Raw genomic sequence first — 17,893 nt, forward strand, 5'->3', positions numbered from 1 at the left:
ATGGGTCGGCGTGAGCGAACTATTTAAAGGGAATTGTCTAGCCTGAAGGCTGTTTTTTTTTGGTGAACCGTTAAAATAAACTAACTTTTTAACTAACATTTTAATTAACGTTAATACAAATTCTGTGAATTTTTTGACGTCAATATATGTACGAATGGAAGGCTGTTCGTTAGTCTCGTTAAAGCTTGAGAACGGCTGAACCGATTTGGCTGATTTTGGTTGTGAAATATTCGCGGCGAAGGTTTATATGGTGAGGACATGGGGAATAATTACGAGGAAAATAGTAAAAACAACAATTTTGTTTTTCCATATGAAGTGCAACGATCACCGTCATCAATACCGACTTTTTTGTTGTTGTTTTGCCAAATTTGGAAATTATATGACTAAAAATATTGAATACTGATGGAAGATAAACGGCGATTAGAATATATAATGTATTAAACATTGAAGATAATTTCTGGAAAGTTCTGAATAGTAAAATTGGTCCCAAACATTGTCAGTCGGTCTTTGCTGCGCATCAGTAAATGTTCCACTAATATTATTGAAAATACTGTTAGCTGAAGCCACATCTTAGCCGAAATTTAGATTGTGTGCGTTAAATTTATAAATTTAATTATTTCCTCCGAATTACATCATCTGGAACAACAAAAATCGTTAAGAATGAGGATGGTCGGAATTTTGATCAGTATTAAGATTCAGGACCAAGTGTATCATCGAACTGGTTCTTTGTTTTCAAGGCCTGGTGTCCTTTTTAGGTGTACCATATGGAGATCACTTAGAAAAAAACAATTTACTAACTGTTAATGAAGTTGCAATTGTTATGGCCGGCGGGAGAGATGGTTCAGATCGTCCAAGACAATCATCGTTCTTACGATGCTTCACAATATCCACTGATATTTAGGAAAAGAGAAGATAGATATCATTTAAACATTAAAGAAAGAAATCCAGTGATAGGTACAACATATACATTTTTGTATAAGTAAATTCTTTCTATCTTATATACCTTTTTGTTGTTCAGGATGATAAATTAACAAGAATGTTAATGGGATTAATTTAACGGTCATAACGATCATGCGGTTGGTGAGTGACGAACAAGTCGAACTCTTTCACCAGGATATTAAACAGATAGAAGAGCGTTATCAAGGAAGATGGAACGCTAGAATGTTAGCGGATTATTGCTGGTTTGTAATGAAATCAGGATTCTACTGTTCACAGCAGGATAATTTCGTAGTTTTCTTTCATATTATATCACTTAAAATGGGCTGTTTTGATTCATTGTTTATTTGTAAATATATTTTTTTTAATAAAATTAATAATATAAATAAATAAATAGAAAATTTTCATACTGTCTTTATTTATTTACAGTAACTTAATTTATCATAACCTTAATATGGCACGTGTTACAAAAAATCTGTTTAAGCTTTTGTGTTCAGCATGTACAATTTGACAAAAGAACCGTTTTATTTAATGTTATAGGACAAAAAAAAATGTCACATAGTGTAAAAATTAAAATCATTAATAAACTTGGTTAATGCAGTGGTAAAGGCGACAGGATGGTCAATCTAGTGTTGCGATAGTCGCGGGCTCGAATCCTGCTGAGGCATGGTCGCAAATTTATGTTTGTGATTGTTTAATATTTGTGATTGTCCTAAACAAGAGTGTAAAATGCGACAAGGAAAATGATCACAATCACGCCGGTAACCAGGCTGAGTAAGACCGGATGTCGTCTGGGATGATTTCTAAGTTGGTCACTCGCCAGTCGGTAGGCTTAATGCCGAAGACCGTGGTTCGGAGTCCACGTTAAACACTAGGTCCAGTCCAGATAAACCCTCGTTGGTAAAAAGGAGACTTTAAAATATAAAAAACTTGAATACGTAGCTCGGTATGAAAAATAACAGGACAGGACAAATTGTGTCGGTTCTGCTAGTTAATACATAACACAGCGATCGAAAGACAACATGAAAATTCGGTAACGAATGTCTTCGCAACAATATTCCTCCTCGGGTCATTGTTCTTACTAACGATCCATAGGAAATGATTAATTAACTTTTGATGGATTTAAAACCCTCGAATTTCGGATGAGTCTCGTTACTTTTTCCCCGGCGAAAAATGATAAATAGGCCCGGTAACGCGAGGGCAAAACCTACGAAAGAAGGTGGACGACGATAAATAATGATTACGACCGTGGACAAATATTAATTAAAACGCTCAACGATTGGTATAAATGTTCTTCTTGGCATAGAATTTCGTTTTCGGCAACAGTTTGTCTTAATATCCTTCCGCCTGCGTTTTTTTCGCCGTATTTGTTTGGATTAAACAAAGAACCGGCAGTATCTCATCCCACTCCATCTCATATCAATCCTCCGTTAAAATAACAACACATTTATGAAAATGGCGCTCGTTTATATGAAGTAACAGGGATTGAAATAAGTGACAATTGACAGAAGCAATGACTAAATTAAAATATGTTTATTTACCAATACGATGGTTGCTATTAATACAGCTGCAACACGCTAAAAATATTTTTAATAAAAACTATTGTTCTTTAATATTTAACAGTAAAAATGTTTACCACTCTAACGAACTTTACCTGAAGAGGGGGCCTCCATTATCGCGTTCCTGTCCGAAGTAACTGATCAGAGACGCAATCGGTTCTGTCTGGCTTCGACATTTCCAATCAGACCAATAATAAGCAGCGATTTGAAATTAAAAAAAAACAAGTAACAAGCGTTTATAACCTGTACTTGTTATACCTAATATTTTAAAAAATATTACCGACATTTGACAATCGAACGACTTTGCACACCAATTCATTTACGTGTTCGAACGTATCAGACATCGTTGTATCTCTTTTGTAACTGGAATAAAATAAAAAGGAAGATATTGTGTGTTTGAAAAACGAATTTACAGTTTACGGCAGGCAATACATTAAACATCTTAATGACGAATGTTCACTACTATTTTGGATAGGCTAAAAAAATCTGCGAAGTAACGTATGCTTTAATTTTGTGTTTTCAAACATTTTAATTTACTTACAATACATTATAACATTATACACAACACTTCTAATACTTTTTGGAGATTCTAATGTAGACTGAATACCTGGTGATTCTAATAGTGAACTTGTACCCATATTTTCCCCTTCGATAGGTTCTGTGAATATACACATTATATGCATTTGAGTTCAATTATCGTTGTAGACTTTAATGAAAGACTTATTATTTAAAAAATAATTAGGGATTGCATCTTGGTCGAGCAATGATCTTCCACATATGGGTCCATATTCATCTGGTCTGAAAGGCAAATAACAAACCTTCCTACTCAGATGTAGGAGCTCATAAGAGATTCACTTAAGTTTATCATTGTTTGCTTTTTAAAACTATTTGTGGGCTAGAGCTGAATTCTTTGGAGAAAAATTCACTTTATTTGAAACTTCGAATCCCGAAAAATAACAATTTTGTTGTGTTTTTGCAATAAAATAAATAATGTTTATAATTTTTTTTATAACTTCTTTATTAGATATGCTTAGTACAATCTTAATTTACAATTAATTTATTACTACTTTTCCTATGTACTTGGATTAATTAACAAGCAAGACGAGTGCGAGAAAATACATCAGTATGTATTCCTCAATTATAAAATTATAATTATTTATTAATTATTATCTTATAGCTATAGTTTACACTAAATGTATACACTTTATATAAGTTCGTATGGTTTTGTTCGTTTCAATCTCCTGACATCCTGCACGCTGTCCAGCAGTTGTATTGCTTCCACGTTAATATGATTTAGTAATCTTCTTTCGTGTTTCAAGGCGAAATCTTGGATAACTTCGCAAATCCATTTGATTTCCAGGTCATCGTGCAGTTCTTCATTAGTTACATAGCGATAGGCATTGGTAATCAATCGAAGAACCTTGTTTTGACAGCGTTGTATGACTAGTTGATTTGAATTTTTGGCGCAACCCCATATTTGCACTCCATAGGTCCAAATTTGTTTTATAATTATATTATAGATCAACCTCTTTGAATTTAGATCAAGTTGAGAGTATCTTTTTGAGAGTGTTTTGCTTTTTGTCTAACGTGATGCTTCCAATTTAATCTACCGTCAAGATGGATTCCAGGTATTTAGCTGATTCTGCTTGAGGAATCGGGTATCCATTGAGTGATATAAATAAGTTTTTATTATTTCGCCTCAATGCAAAATTAACGTGGACAGATTTGGAGCTATTAAGTTGAATTTTCCAATCTTTCGTCCATTTGTAGATTTTGTTCACTGCCACTTGCACTTTTTCTATTGCCCTAGGCAGAGATATATTTTTTGCCTTAGTTATTGTATCGTCAGCAAAGGTTCCAAGAAGTGTTTCTTTTGTTGTTGGAATGTCAGCAGTGTAGAGCAGATACAGGAGAGGTCCTAAGACAATACCTTGTGGAACTCCAGCCGAATGTTTCTAATAACAAATTTCTTTAATATTATACACAAAAACAGCAAGAAAAATAGGTCGAAGCGTCGGAGCAAATAAAATGAATCTGTCATTTTTGTCTTAAATGCTACATAAATAATGTCGTAATAACAAATTTATTTGACATTATACACAAAAACAGAAAGAGACTTAGTTGGCACAGTGGTAAGGGCGACGAGATGGTCTTCCTACTGTTGAGGTAGTCGCGGGTTCGAATCCTGGTCATAAATTTATGTGTATGTGATTGTTTAATAATTGCGATTGTACCTAGGTGAGAGTACAAAATCCGACGAGGAAAATGATCAGTGTCACGGCAGTAGCCAGGCTGGGTGAGACCGGACGTCTTCTGGGATGATTTCTAAGTTGGTCACTCGCCAATCGGTATGTTTAATGCCGATTATCGTGGTTCGGAGCCCACGTTAAACTGTAGGTCCAGTCCAGATAAACCCTCGTTGATAAAAAGGGGACTTATTAAAAAAATTAAACAGAAAACAGAAAGAAAAAAAGATCAAGGCTTCGGAGCAAAGGAACCAAATCTGTCAGCCATTTTTCTGTTATTCTTTTTACGCCCTATTGGCTTGATTTAACTTACCGTCTGTATATGTCTTCATATTTTGTCTTCTGAGTGTAGCCAAAGTCAAAACACAAATTGTCGCCCCTCATATTTCCGATTCCACGACTAATAAGATTATTATTTTTCGATATCCGATCGAGGGATCACATTAAAAAGCGTTTGACGTTTATGGGCGTCCAAACGACTAAATCATTTATTAGGGGAATTAGGGCAAAATCAGACGGGCTTGAAAAATTGCCTTACGCTCGCTAATTAGCGCCAACGAACCTCCCCCCTCTCCGCGTCCGTGGAGCCATCCAGTCGCACGGGATAGATTTTATTGGTCGAACACCAATTAAAGATACAGGCGATTACGGACGAAATTGAAACGAAAAGGTGAAGGCGATTAAAAAACGAATCAAGGATTCCGCAGAAACAAAAAAAAACGATAGGGTCGGAGGTCCCCTCGACCGACGAGTAATCTTGGTAGTGTCGGACAAAGGCTCATTCTTCTCGGCTACAATGCAGTTTAATTTGGGCGTCTGAAATTTTGAAAATGGCTAGAGGGTGTTCTGGTCTGGAGACATAAATCTTGGAAAAAACAACAAAAAAGATTTCCATTATTCGGTTTTCATAACGTAATTTAATTGTTTACAAAACAGTATTAACTATAGGGTATAAAAATATGGAGAACATTGAGAAATTGGTAGGAGCTTTTGCAGATCGATCAAATTGAGTGTGTAAAAATAAGACAATAGTAAAAGCAGAAATCCTGCAGATAACTCTATTGTTTAATAAAAAAAAACTAGCAGCACACAATACGAAAAGTGTAGATTACTTATAAAGTGTTCTAATTTTGTAGCACTATTTTTATAAATCGTTATAGAGCAATTTGTTTGACGATTATAGTAAAGATGATAATGACAAATGGTCATATTTGTATACGCGTTGGAAACTATCGACTGAAAACAGTCGAAACAGTCGATAGTCAAAAAACTAGCAACGCACGGTTCCACTGTTTTTTCAATTCGTGATGTTAGACGAAGATATACGAACCCTTTCTTATATAACTTATGAGAGAGGAAAGGACGGAGATAATTGCTTGGAGCAGTTTGATATGTGCTTATATTTCCCAACGGTAGTATAAGTGAGACGGAGATGTATATATTCCTTCACATACTAATTATAAAAAAACTTTAACTTTTAACTTTTATATTTGAATGTTCTGTGGATCTGTAAAAAGGAATGGAATTTTTCTATGGAATGAAATAACACCCCACATATGTTTTATCGTATTTTAATTAAACATATACATACAAATGCTTTATTTATTATTGAACAGAAATATTTTTTAACAAAAATCGAAAGAGTAATCAAAATATTACTTACTATTGCGATAAAAACAGTCAAACGTATATTAATATTTATTATTTAAATTTTAATCTTTTTACTCTATTAATTAACAATCTTGAAAAATAGCGTTCCAAAATGCTGTTATATTAATATACCTTTTTGTCAATGTCGCGGCTAGGACGACAGAGTCAGAACATTAAAAATCAGTGGAATGAAACTAGTAGAACTAAAAATAGTAACTAAAAGTACACGACGAAAATAGCGACTGAAAACAGTCGACTGAAACAGTCACTGATAAAAAGTAGTAAAACCAGTCAAACCAAAACAGTCTATAGCAACTAAAAATTAATTAGTCAAGTTAATAAATTAATTATTAGTTAAATTAATAATTAGATAGTTAAAAGTAGTCAATTACTAAACAATCGATTTGTCGTTTTCAGTCGATAGTTTCCAACTCCACTCTGTACCCATAACTTTCTGATTTTGCAGGTATTTCAAACAAAAAGATTAACAAAAGGTTGATGTAGGATAGTGTAAATATAAGATGTCGTTAACAAGAAGTCTATTAATTCTTTCATTTTTTATAACTCTCTGGAGCAGATAAATAATGCATAAAAATTGAATAATAAATAAAATTAACAAAAAAAAATTAATCTAACTAAGGCACAATTTAACACACACACACACGCAATATACATGAAATATTATATTATATCAAAAGTTATAATAAATACAATTTTTTATGACACAGTACACACATTTTTTATAAAAGAAGACAACTATACCCAAAGGTTACAGTACAATGTGTAACTGTACAATGTAGTGTACAATCAACAGTAAGTTTTAGTTTATATCTATATATATTTGCAATAAACTCTTCTCCACGGCATCTATAAGCTGGTCAATAAGTGTTATTCAGATTTTTCTCCATCAACAACGGCTAAAGGTGACTTTAGACACTGACTTTAGACGCGGTGATACATTCTCAAATAACAATGACCGCTTAGGACTGTGCTTTGGGAAGTTCATGGAATCTTGTTCTTCACTGTTTTTACACTAACACCCAATTACATTTGATCTAAAGTCACAAAATCATGTTTGTTTTATAAAATATGCTATAGCACGACATAATATATTGTAAATTACATAACAACCTGGCATTTATTTAATCTATTCCATCGTACTATACTATACTTTCGATATTTGTTGGAAATTTAACTTAATTGTCAGGCACAGCCGATAAAATCAATCATTAGCAATTTGCATATATTTTGATCGGTAAATATCCGAAGTATTAATGTAAACAAATGTTAAATTCGATGGTTTTGACATCTCGCTATGTAAAATAACGGGTTTCTATTTAGAATCATTGAGGAACGCCAGTCATGGAATGCTCAAAATAGCATTTCCGATATAATTCTTTTGTTTGATTTGAATTAATTTTCTGCCGAAGTTTGTCAGTTTTAAAAACTCATGATGATGCTGCTTTATCATATCTCCATTGTAGGTTTTGGTTTTAACGATTTAAAAGTGGTGATTTTGATGTCAGTGAAAAAGACACATATGAAAAACGAACAAAATTTAAAAACTTTGAATTTCAGGACTTTTGGAGGAAACATTGGAGGAAAATACTGATGAAATTCTCAAAGAAATTTCAGACAGCTTCAAGCTACATCTCATTCCCATGGTATGTAGTTGTAGAAAGACCCAAAGGAAGAGAAAATGGCTGCCATACTAATTAACTCAAAATAATAGGTCAATTGAAAAGTTGACTGGACACATAGATGGCGCTACTAGAATTAAATCCATATGTTATTTAGTTAGAACTAAACCTTAAAAGATGCGTGTATAAATTTGACAGCTGTCGGGTCATTAGTGTGTGAATTGTAGCATTTTGAGTGAAACATCTTTTGTTATTATGAAAAAAATGCATGAAAAGGAACTTCGCGTGTTGATAAAATATTGATTTTTGAAGGGAAAAAATACAGTTGAAGCATAAACTTGGCTTGATGCCGAGTTTCCGGACACTGCTCCAAGAAAATCAACCATCAAGAATTGGTATGCTAAGTTTAGACGTGGTGAAATGACCATCGAAGACGGTGAACGCAGTGGACGCCCAAAAGAGGTTACCGAAGAAAACATTAAAAAAATCCAGAAAATGATTTTGAATTACCGTAAATTGAAATTGAACAAAATAGCAGACATTCAAAAGATATCAACTGAAAGTGTACATTATGTCATTCACAAATATTTGGGTGTAAGAAAGCTCTGTACAAAGTGGGTGCCGCGCGAGCTCACTTTTTACCAAAAACTACGAAGAGTTGATGATTCGTAGCAGTGTTTGAAGATGATCAAGCGTAATAAACCCAAGTTTTGCATCGATATGTGACAATGGATGAAACATGTCTCCATCATTTCACTCCGAAGTCCAATCGACCGTCATCCGAGTGAACTACACACGATGAACCCGCTCCAAAGCCTAGGATAACTCAACAGTCGGCTAGAAAGGTTATGGCGTCTGTATTTTGGGATGCGCTTGGAATAATTTTCATTAGCCACCTTGAAAAAGGAATGACTATCAACAGCGACTATTACATAGCGTTATTGGACCGTTTGAAGGAGGAAATAGCGAGAAAAATGGCCATATTGGAAGAAAAAAAAGTGCTGCTTCACCAAGACAACGCACCGTGTTACAAGTCAGTAAAAACGATGACAAAAATCCATGAATTGAATGCATTGAAAGAATGGGGAAGAAACTTTCGTCGAATGAAGAGGTGATCGCCGAAACTGAGGCTATTTTGAAGCAAATGACAAATAGTACGATTTGGTATCAAAAATGGTATCGAAAAGTTGGAGGATCACTATAATCAGTGTATCACTCTATAAGGGAATTATGTTGAATAAAAATTAATATTGCTAAAAAATGTGTTGTACTATGGTAGGCCGGGGACTTTTCAATTGACTTGTTATCTCGAAAGGTTTCAATGTCGCGGTTTCACTGCATTCCAGATAATAAAAATAATTTTCTGTGATGTATTGTGACTGGAGATAAAATGTGGATATACTAGGACAATCCCAAGTGCAAATAATCGTGGGTTACTCCAGGGCAGCCATCCACATCGACACTGAATCGGAATATTCGTATTTATACCATTATTGTACACATTTTTCTCAATAAATATTTTTATAAACGATTAAACTCCACCTAACAGATGGAGTTTAATTATTATTTTAAGATCGGTCCTCTCGATGATGGAAAATCGTCCACTTCGTCATCCTTCCTACTCCCTGCGGCTGAACAATTACACGAACATAAAAAGCTAAACGCAAAAAATAACAGAGATACGCAAACGCCTCGGGACCAGACGACATCGACAAATCCATATTTACAAGGGCTACTTCGCTTTAAATGTTGACTTAGTACTTTCCCTTTTCATCCCTTTCATCCCTTCCGCACTCGCCGTCGTCGATCTACGCGCCTGCAAACATTTTACTGGCGTTCATGTCCACGCACCCTTGACCTTTTCTCGACTTAATCGCTCCATCCGTGAGGGGTCCCCACTCCGACCGACCGTTATGCTACGACCAGGAATTAATCCTTATCACTGCCCATCTATTTGATCGTAATTTTAATGTTATGAAGCTTCATCATGGTTTACGTCATAAAATTAGTGTTTCATTTATGTTTACACGTTCTAAAATGGTCACAGTAAGTGCAAACTGTTAGGTTATGTAGAGAAATGTCAAAACCATCAAATTTAATAATTAGGTTAGGTTGTTTGATAGTTGATGACATTGATACTTCATGTTTCTATATTTTTTCAGCAATACATATAGATATACATATAATAGATAACTTTGAATAAACTTTAATACCGTCCCACTGTTCTTAGACTATATAGACCAATAATTTGTCATCCAATAGAGGAAAGAAGCGGACGATATATATATTTTTAATAATAAACAGTCATAGAGTAATAGATATGCAACCCAATAGAGGACTCTGGCGATAAGTTTTGCATTGCTCAACATCCAGAGGGCGCCCTAATGGGCCATTCAAGTAATTTGATTGAATAAAAAACAATTTTTTTCTTAAATACATTTATTATATATTCAATTAAATATAAATATAATATTTAAAAATAAATAAATATAAATATAATCTACAACAACTAATTTTTACTAAATAACCTGAGATGTACACTAATGTACAACGTAAAACTTTGTTTGCTCTTATAGGAACATCTGGATTGAAGTTATAGAGTCAAGTAATTAACAGTAAGAATGAGCAGGGAGGGGGATACTGGTTGAATGAATACAAACTTTATCATTACCTTTTGGAGTTTGTGCAAATGTCGATGTTGCTTCGAACACCCTGAATGTGGGCCTGGTACGATGGAAATAGGCACTACAAATATAGTAAGATAGTGTAGAAATTAATGGTAACAATTATGAACAGAAATGTGACTGACTCCTTTAATTTACTTTCTATATAAATTTGATTTTGATCCATTTCCATTTATACATATTCTGGGCTCGTGGTATTATTTTCTCCATCACTAAATTGTTTATAAATATTCAAAGGAAAGTTTAAATGTATCACAAAAATGTTTGACATGGTAACAATCACAAATCTGTTTCATGTTTAACCCAACCAGTTTAGGATTTTTAACGTTTTCTACTCATTTCTTAAAGATCGCCGGGTACTTTTTCAACGGAAAACGATGATGCATTTCCTCACCATCTGTGCATCAGGACACACAACACTTCCTAGAACGAGAATGCATTTCAACTACCGACTTGTATATGCTAATAAAATAATATAATAATTTAATGTATAAACGTTATGAAAAGCTAACCACATTTCTCTATATAGGGTACATTGAAAATGGCGTCCAAAATAAACAAACAATAGAGCGAAATGAACCAATCAGATCCTGTCGCCGTTCTTAGTATAGCGAATAAAACAAGTAATATGTAAGGTAGCGACATCTACATGTTGGACGTCGCGAAACATTTCTCCAAAATTTCCTATGAAATTAAATCTCTATTTCTTTATGTTAACAGTTTTCTCCCAAATTAGATTAAATAAATTTGACATCTTTGTCAAACTTTAACTTTTTAAAAGTACGTACATAAATCTAACAATTGGTGGAGGTTTAACTAACTCTAAGACAGCGTAAGAAGACTATGATTACTTACTGATCACTTACTCACAAAATATACATACTTATATATAATATTATATTGTATTATACTTATATTTCAAAGTTTTGTGCACTTACCATACTTGTCTGGGCTGGCATAGTGCTTTTTCATGGCAACGTTTAAACACTAGCTATTTTAAAACTATTAACGATTCACTAACGATTCTATTACGTTGAAAAGAACAGGTTAGTTTGAGTGATATAAAATTATTTGTATATTTTATATATCTGACTTGATTGTAAAGAGGAATGGAGCAATAACTCCCAAATAGTTGTATCGTATTTTCTCAACCAATCATTATGAACAAACCTTTTTAAATAAAATAATGATTTTATTAATCAGGAATATTTTAAGATTATCATTCGTTGAAACTTCAATGAGAGAAATTTTAACTTTCAAAATGCTTGAACAAACATCGAAGAACTTAAAAACTTAGAATTATTTTAATGTTTATCAATCAAATTGTTATTATTTTTATCTTATTACAATATTAAATTATATTGAAAAATAAAGTTCTAAAATGTTGCTATATTAATGTACATTCTGTCCATGTTAATTTTGTGTTACGGCGAATTGACAAAAACTTAATTATATCACTTGACGAATGCCCGAGTCATCAAGTAGAATCAGCGAAATATCTCGGATTATTCCATTAAGATATGGAAGGTAAAGTTGGAAACATCATGAAGAGCAGATTAGATTCAGAGTCAAGCAACTATACTGATAAGTCGGAAGATACTCTCAACTTGACCTAAAATCAAAGAGATTGGTTTACCAGTCAATCATAATTTGGACATATAGGTTGCACTAAAACATCAAACCAACTAGTAATTCAACGCACCAAAAATAAAGTTCTACAAGTGATTGCCAATGCTTATAACTACGTAACTAACGAAAAGCTGTACGATGACCTCGAAATCAAATGGATACACGAACTGATTCAAGATTTCGCCTTAGAGTATGAAATAAGGTTGCAAAATCAACACAATGTGAAAGGAATACAGCTACGGGACAACACGTAGGAAATCAGAAGAGTGAAGCAAACCAAACGACACGAACTTGTGTGTTCTCAGCTTTAGTTTAAGTAGTTTAGATTTATTTTAATTTGGTAAATACATAGTGATGTATATAGCAAAAACTTGGCTTGATGTCGACTTTCCTGACACTACCCCAGGAAAATCAACCATCAAAGATTGGTATGCTAAGTTTAGACGTGGTGAAATGAGCACCAAAAACGGTGAAAGCAGTGGACGCCCAAAAGATGTTGTTATCAATGAAAACATTTAAAAAATCCACAAAATGATTTCGAATGACCGTAAATTGAAATTGAATGAAATAGCAGACACTCTAAAGATATTAACTGAACGTGTATATTATATCATTCACGAATATTTGGGTATGAGAAAGCTCTGTGAAAAGTGGGTGTCGCGCGAGCTCACTTTTGACCGAAAACAGCGACGAGTTGATGATTCGGAGCAGTGTTTGGAGATGATCAAGCGTAATAAACCCGAGTTTTTGCATCGATGTGTGACAATGGATGAAACATGGCTCCATCATTTTACTCCGAAGTCCAATCGACAGTCATCCGAGTAGACTGCACACGATAAACCCGCTCCAAAGCGTGGGAAAACGCAACAGTCGACTGGCAAGATTATGGCGTCTGTATTTTGGGATGCGCATGGAATTATTTTCATTGGTTACCTTGAAAGAGGAAGGACCATCAACAGCGACTATTACATAGCGTATCGAAAAGTTGGAGGGTCGCTATAATCAGTGTATCACCCTTCAAGGGAATTATGTTGAATAAAAAAAACTAATTTTGCCAAAAAAAAGTGTTTTACTATGATAGGCCGGCGACTTTTCAATCGACCTGTTAAATAATTTAAAAAACACTAAACAGTTAATAGTTCTCGACATACAGATGTTCTCATGATTCAATGCTCGTACATAAATATTGCATTATAAAATGGATAAAACAATTCTCGCCTCTTTTCTGTGGGAGTTTCCGCCTTACCTTACGCTCTACGCTTTCGAGTTCGTTCTTAAAAGCGTCCGTAAATTAAAGAACTCTCTTCCGGGCATTTCCATTAAACCGGTCGTTGATTGTTAAAGTTCTCGGTCGATTTGCATGGCGCTGGGTCCGTCTGGACGCGTCGGGACTTTTCCATCTCGGTGCCGCTCGAATCAAAAGTGCGACTTATTGATCTTTTCCGTGGCGGTCGCGGAGCATCCAGTGAACCAGCGCTTGGAACCCCCCGTCCAAGTAGGCGTCAGCGTTCGCCTCATCGAACTAGCGCGCGTTTTGTACCGAGGCTCCGGATTATTTGGTAAATTTTGCGTTCTTTTATCGATACGGTCAAAAACATCAAACGAAAATAAGCTTTTATAATTTGTTAGTAGATTATTAATTGATTCCTATCAATTTTTGCTCGAGTTTGTGTTCATTCATTCAATTAAATTAATAAAATCCACTATATCTTCTTGATGAATTGATTACTTTATTTTAACATGATTGTACATCTCATTTATATATTATCGAAGGACTTAAAACTACAATTAACTATCCAGTTATAATAGTTTGTAATACCATACCACCTCGGAGTTAGAGTTCTAGGTGTGTTTTATATATAATGGTATGAAGCAGGATGGCCCTTAGTGGTCTAATGTGACTAATTAACATTTGTATATCGAAATATTTAATTGAGTTTCATTAGAGAGCATATTTACTTTTTACGCTTAGTTCTTGTTTCCTTCAGTAGAGTGTTTTCTTGTAAAGTAATTTTAATATCACTTTATTTCTCCTTAGTTTGTTCTATTGCTGCCTGCATACATCTTTCTTGGTAAAACTACATTTAATCCCTACATTCTCTCTAATACATTTGCTATATCTATAAATAAGGTTAGAGTAAGAATAAGAAAGAATAAGTAAGAAATAAGATCGAGTCCATAAAAACCGAAGGTGTATTCCACAAAACCATTCCTATTTTCAGAACGAAGACCAATATATCTACTATGAATTATTAATAAATGTTGGAATAAATGACTAATAACACCTAATCAATTGTTATTTCAACATTTCAATTTCAATTTTCAGCAATAAAAACCATATAGACTTGTAGGCTAATTCGGTTACATGTTCAAATGTATCAGATGGCATTATATCTCTTTTCAACTAAAATAAAATGAGAAGGAAAATATTGTTTGATACTAAAACGAATTTGCGGCAAGCAATACATTAAACATTTTGATTACGGTAGTTCACTATCACTCTGAATATACTATATATGTAAAATCGATTATTTATCTGGCACAACTATCTTAATACTAACATAGCTGCAGCAGAAGTAATGCTTATCTTTTCTAGAGTTTTGCCATATAAGTGATACAGCTGATACTAATCCATTGGTGGTTTCTTTAAATTTTTTCGTCGTTTTCATAATATATCGGAATGTGATTTCCAAGTTATATGTGATGCCGATTATTTATCATATTCAACTTCCTTGGTATTAAAATAATCTCACACCACAAATGTAACAAAAGTGGTTGTTTGACTTTGTACATTTCCTTGGCATATTGACATAAAATATATTGTTGTTTTAAACTATCCAAAACAATATATACTACTGCATATTGATCTCCAGTCGGAAACAAAAAAGCAAGAACGTATAATCTTTCTTTGTTACTCTTCTTTTGCACGACATACTTGCTCGAGTACTAATTAAACTGTTATTTTTCAGTCATCTGGAGCGATCCCAACCTGCTACAATCGTCAGAGTCATTGAACAAGTCGCCCTAATCCCTCGCAGCACCGGACACCATGATAGTGAATGCGATGGCATCCCATCTGGCCGTGGCGACCGCAGCCTCCCCTCCGGTACCCAGCCTGCTGGTCAATTCCACCCACCACAACCAGAGTAACAACGTCACCACCTTGGGTAACCCGAATCCCCACTGGACCGACCTGTTACTGCTCGTCGTCAAGGGCTTCGTGTTCTCTTCAATCATCCTGGCCGCAGTGCTTGGGAACGCGCTGGTTATCATCAGCGTGCACCGCCACCGAAAGCTGCGCGTCATCACCAACTACTACGTGGTGAGCCTCGCCATGGCCGATATGCTGGTGGCCCTGTGCGCGATGACGTTTAACGCGAGCGTGGAACTGACCGGCAGCTGGATGTTCGGGACGTTCATGTGCGACGTGTGGAATAGCTTCGACGTCTACTTTTCCACAGCTTCCATCCTACACCTGTGTTGCATAAGCGTCGACCGTTACTACGCAATCGTGCGTCCGCTCGAGTACCCCATTACGATGACCCACAGGACGGTGTCCTTCATGCTGGCCAACGTGTGGATGCTGCCGGCTCTGATCAGCTTCATGCCGATCTTTCTCGGGTGGTACACCACCGACGAACACCTGGAATACAAGATCAAACACCCGGAGGCCTGCATATTCGTGGTCAACCAATACTACGCCATCATCTCCAGCTCGGTCAGTTTCTGGATACCTGGCGTGGTCATGGTCACCATGTACTGTCGCATCTACAAGGAGGCCATCAGGCAGCGTAAGGCGCTCTCGCGCACCTCCTCCAACATCATTCTGAACTCCATCCATCAGCACCGAACGTCGTACCGAGAACGATACAGCGACCGGTACAGCGAGCAGTTCCTGCATCCTGACGCGGAGACGACCACGGTGGGTCAGATTAACGGTGGCCGGCGCAGCACCAGCACCGGTTCCGCGCTCTCCTACGGTACCACCATCACCGAATTCAATACGGCCATGAACAGCAGGGATAGCAGCAAAGCGGCAACCGAACTCAATATAAATGGTAAGCTTAGTTGTTAAGGCATAAAAGATCCCAAACGTATTAAGACCCTGAATCTACTAAATAGATTCATCATATATTCCTCATAATCCTAAGAAATATTTATTTCAACATAACAGAATGAGATTTATTCACCAACAAGAATCCACAAAAAAATAATATCTGCAAAAATTAAACTAATTTATCTAAATCCTTTTTACCATTCATAGTTATTAAGAAAATTTACGGTTTGGTTGGCGCAGTGGTGCTGGCGTCATTGCGATAGTCGCCGGTTCGAGTTCTACTGGGACACGCTCGTAAATTTATGTTTGAAATTGTCCAAAAGACAATATTACAATATCCGATAAGGAAAATGATCCCAGTTACGCCAGTAATCACACTGGGTAAAACCGGATATCTTCTGGGTTGACGTCTAGTTGGTTACTCGCAGGTCGGTACGGTTAATATTAAATACCGTGGTTCGGAGCCCACGTTAAGTAGTCTGTCCAGTTAACCCGAGTTGGTAAAAACGAGAAAAGAGAATTATATCTCTCTTCTTAAGTTAGAATTATTTATTTCCTGTCCCTTTTCTTGTATCTTTGATAGCTTTCATAGCTTTATATATTGTTTAGGACATCAAATAGCCTTAATAAGTCCTGCTATACTTTCTCCATAACTTCTAGGTCCTGTGAAAACATTATTCCATTGCTCTTCACACATATTACCTAAATTTCCGTAAAAAGTCAAGATGCTAGATTGTGGCTCACCATACATTCAAGAGGCTTGAATTTCATCTTTCACCACCCTTTAACTTTGTCACAAATTACTTAAATGATGTCCAAACATCATTTCATTTAATACTCATTGTTGCTTCGACGTTGGAAGTACAAATATCATAAATTGTTTTTATATAAAACATCGACACTCTGGAAAATCAGTGACCTAGGAGCATTGAGACAACAAATCGTTACATATTATCCAATCATTAGTTTTACAGTTAATTATTTAATATTATAGTAAGATTTATGCAAGGTTCTCCATCATATGGACTTTAGACAATAGACACTCGAATTAATGGTTAGGTCAGCCACAAAAACACTTAACATCATCTTATTTGGCTTCAATACAATGTTTTATAACTATTTGTAAAGTTTTTCTGTCCAGCGTCCAATCATTTTCTTGCACAATATTGTCATATATGATACACCTTTCATTGTCTGTAATAATTCATTCAAAAAATAGCTTGATTTTGTTTTGCTTCAGTTTAGGTCACAAATGGAAACTCGGTCCACTAAATGCTGTTTTTTTGGGTCATCTGCTTCAATTGCATTGACTTTTTACAGATGAAGTTACGCATGTGACCTTAAATGTTTAGTATTGTCATCTTTGGTGTTAATTTAATGTTTTGTAACAATTTGTGAAGCTGCTCTGGCCAGCACTAACAATTTTTTTCGCACAATTTTGTCATATATGATACACCGTTCTCCGTCTGTAATAATTCATTCAAAAAATAGT

General features: G+C 35.2%; 1 protein-coding gene across 1 annotated transcript in view; it reads left to right on the plus strand.

Annotated features, from left to right (window-relative positions):
- LOC143199389 (octopamine receptor beta-2R) overlaps positions 1 to 17,893 on the plus strand; it is a 54,216-nt gene that overhangs the window by 6,382 nt on the left and 29,941 nt on the right. Inside the window, exon 2 of the mRNA XM_076409177.1 lies at positions 15,314 to 16,402. Coding sequence (XP_076265292.1) covers positions 15,394 to 16,402 — 1,009 coding nt within the window. The 5' untranslated portion in view covers positions 15,314 to 15,393. The remainder of the gene's footprint in view (positions 1 to 15,313; positions 16,403 to 17,893) is intronic.

Source organism: Rhynchophorus ferrugineus, unplaced genomic scaffold (assembly GCF_030347505.1).
Source record: "Rhynchophorus ferrugineus isolate W39M unplaced genomic scaffold, kcgeb_rfMv2 rfM7, whole genome shotgun sequence".
Lineage (NCBI taxonomy): Eukaryota > Metazoa > Arthropoda > Insecta > Coleoptera > Curculionidae > Rhynchophorus > Rhynchophorus ferrugineus.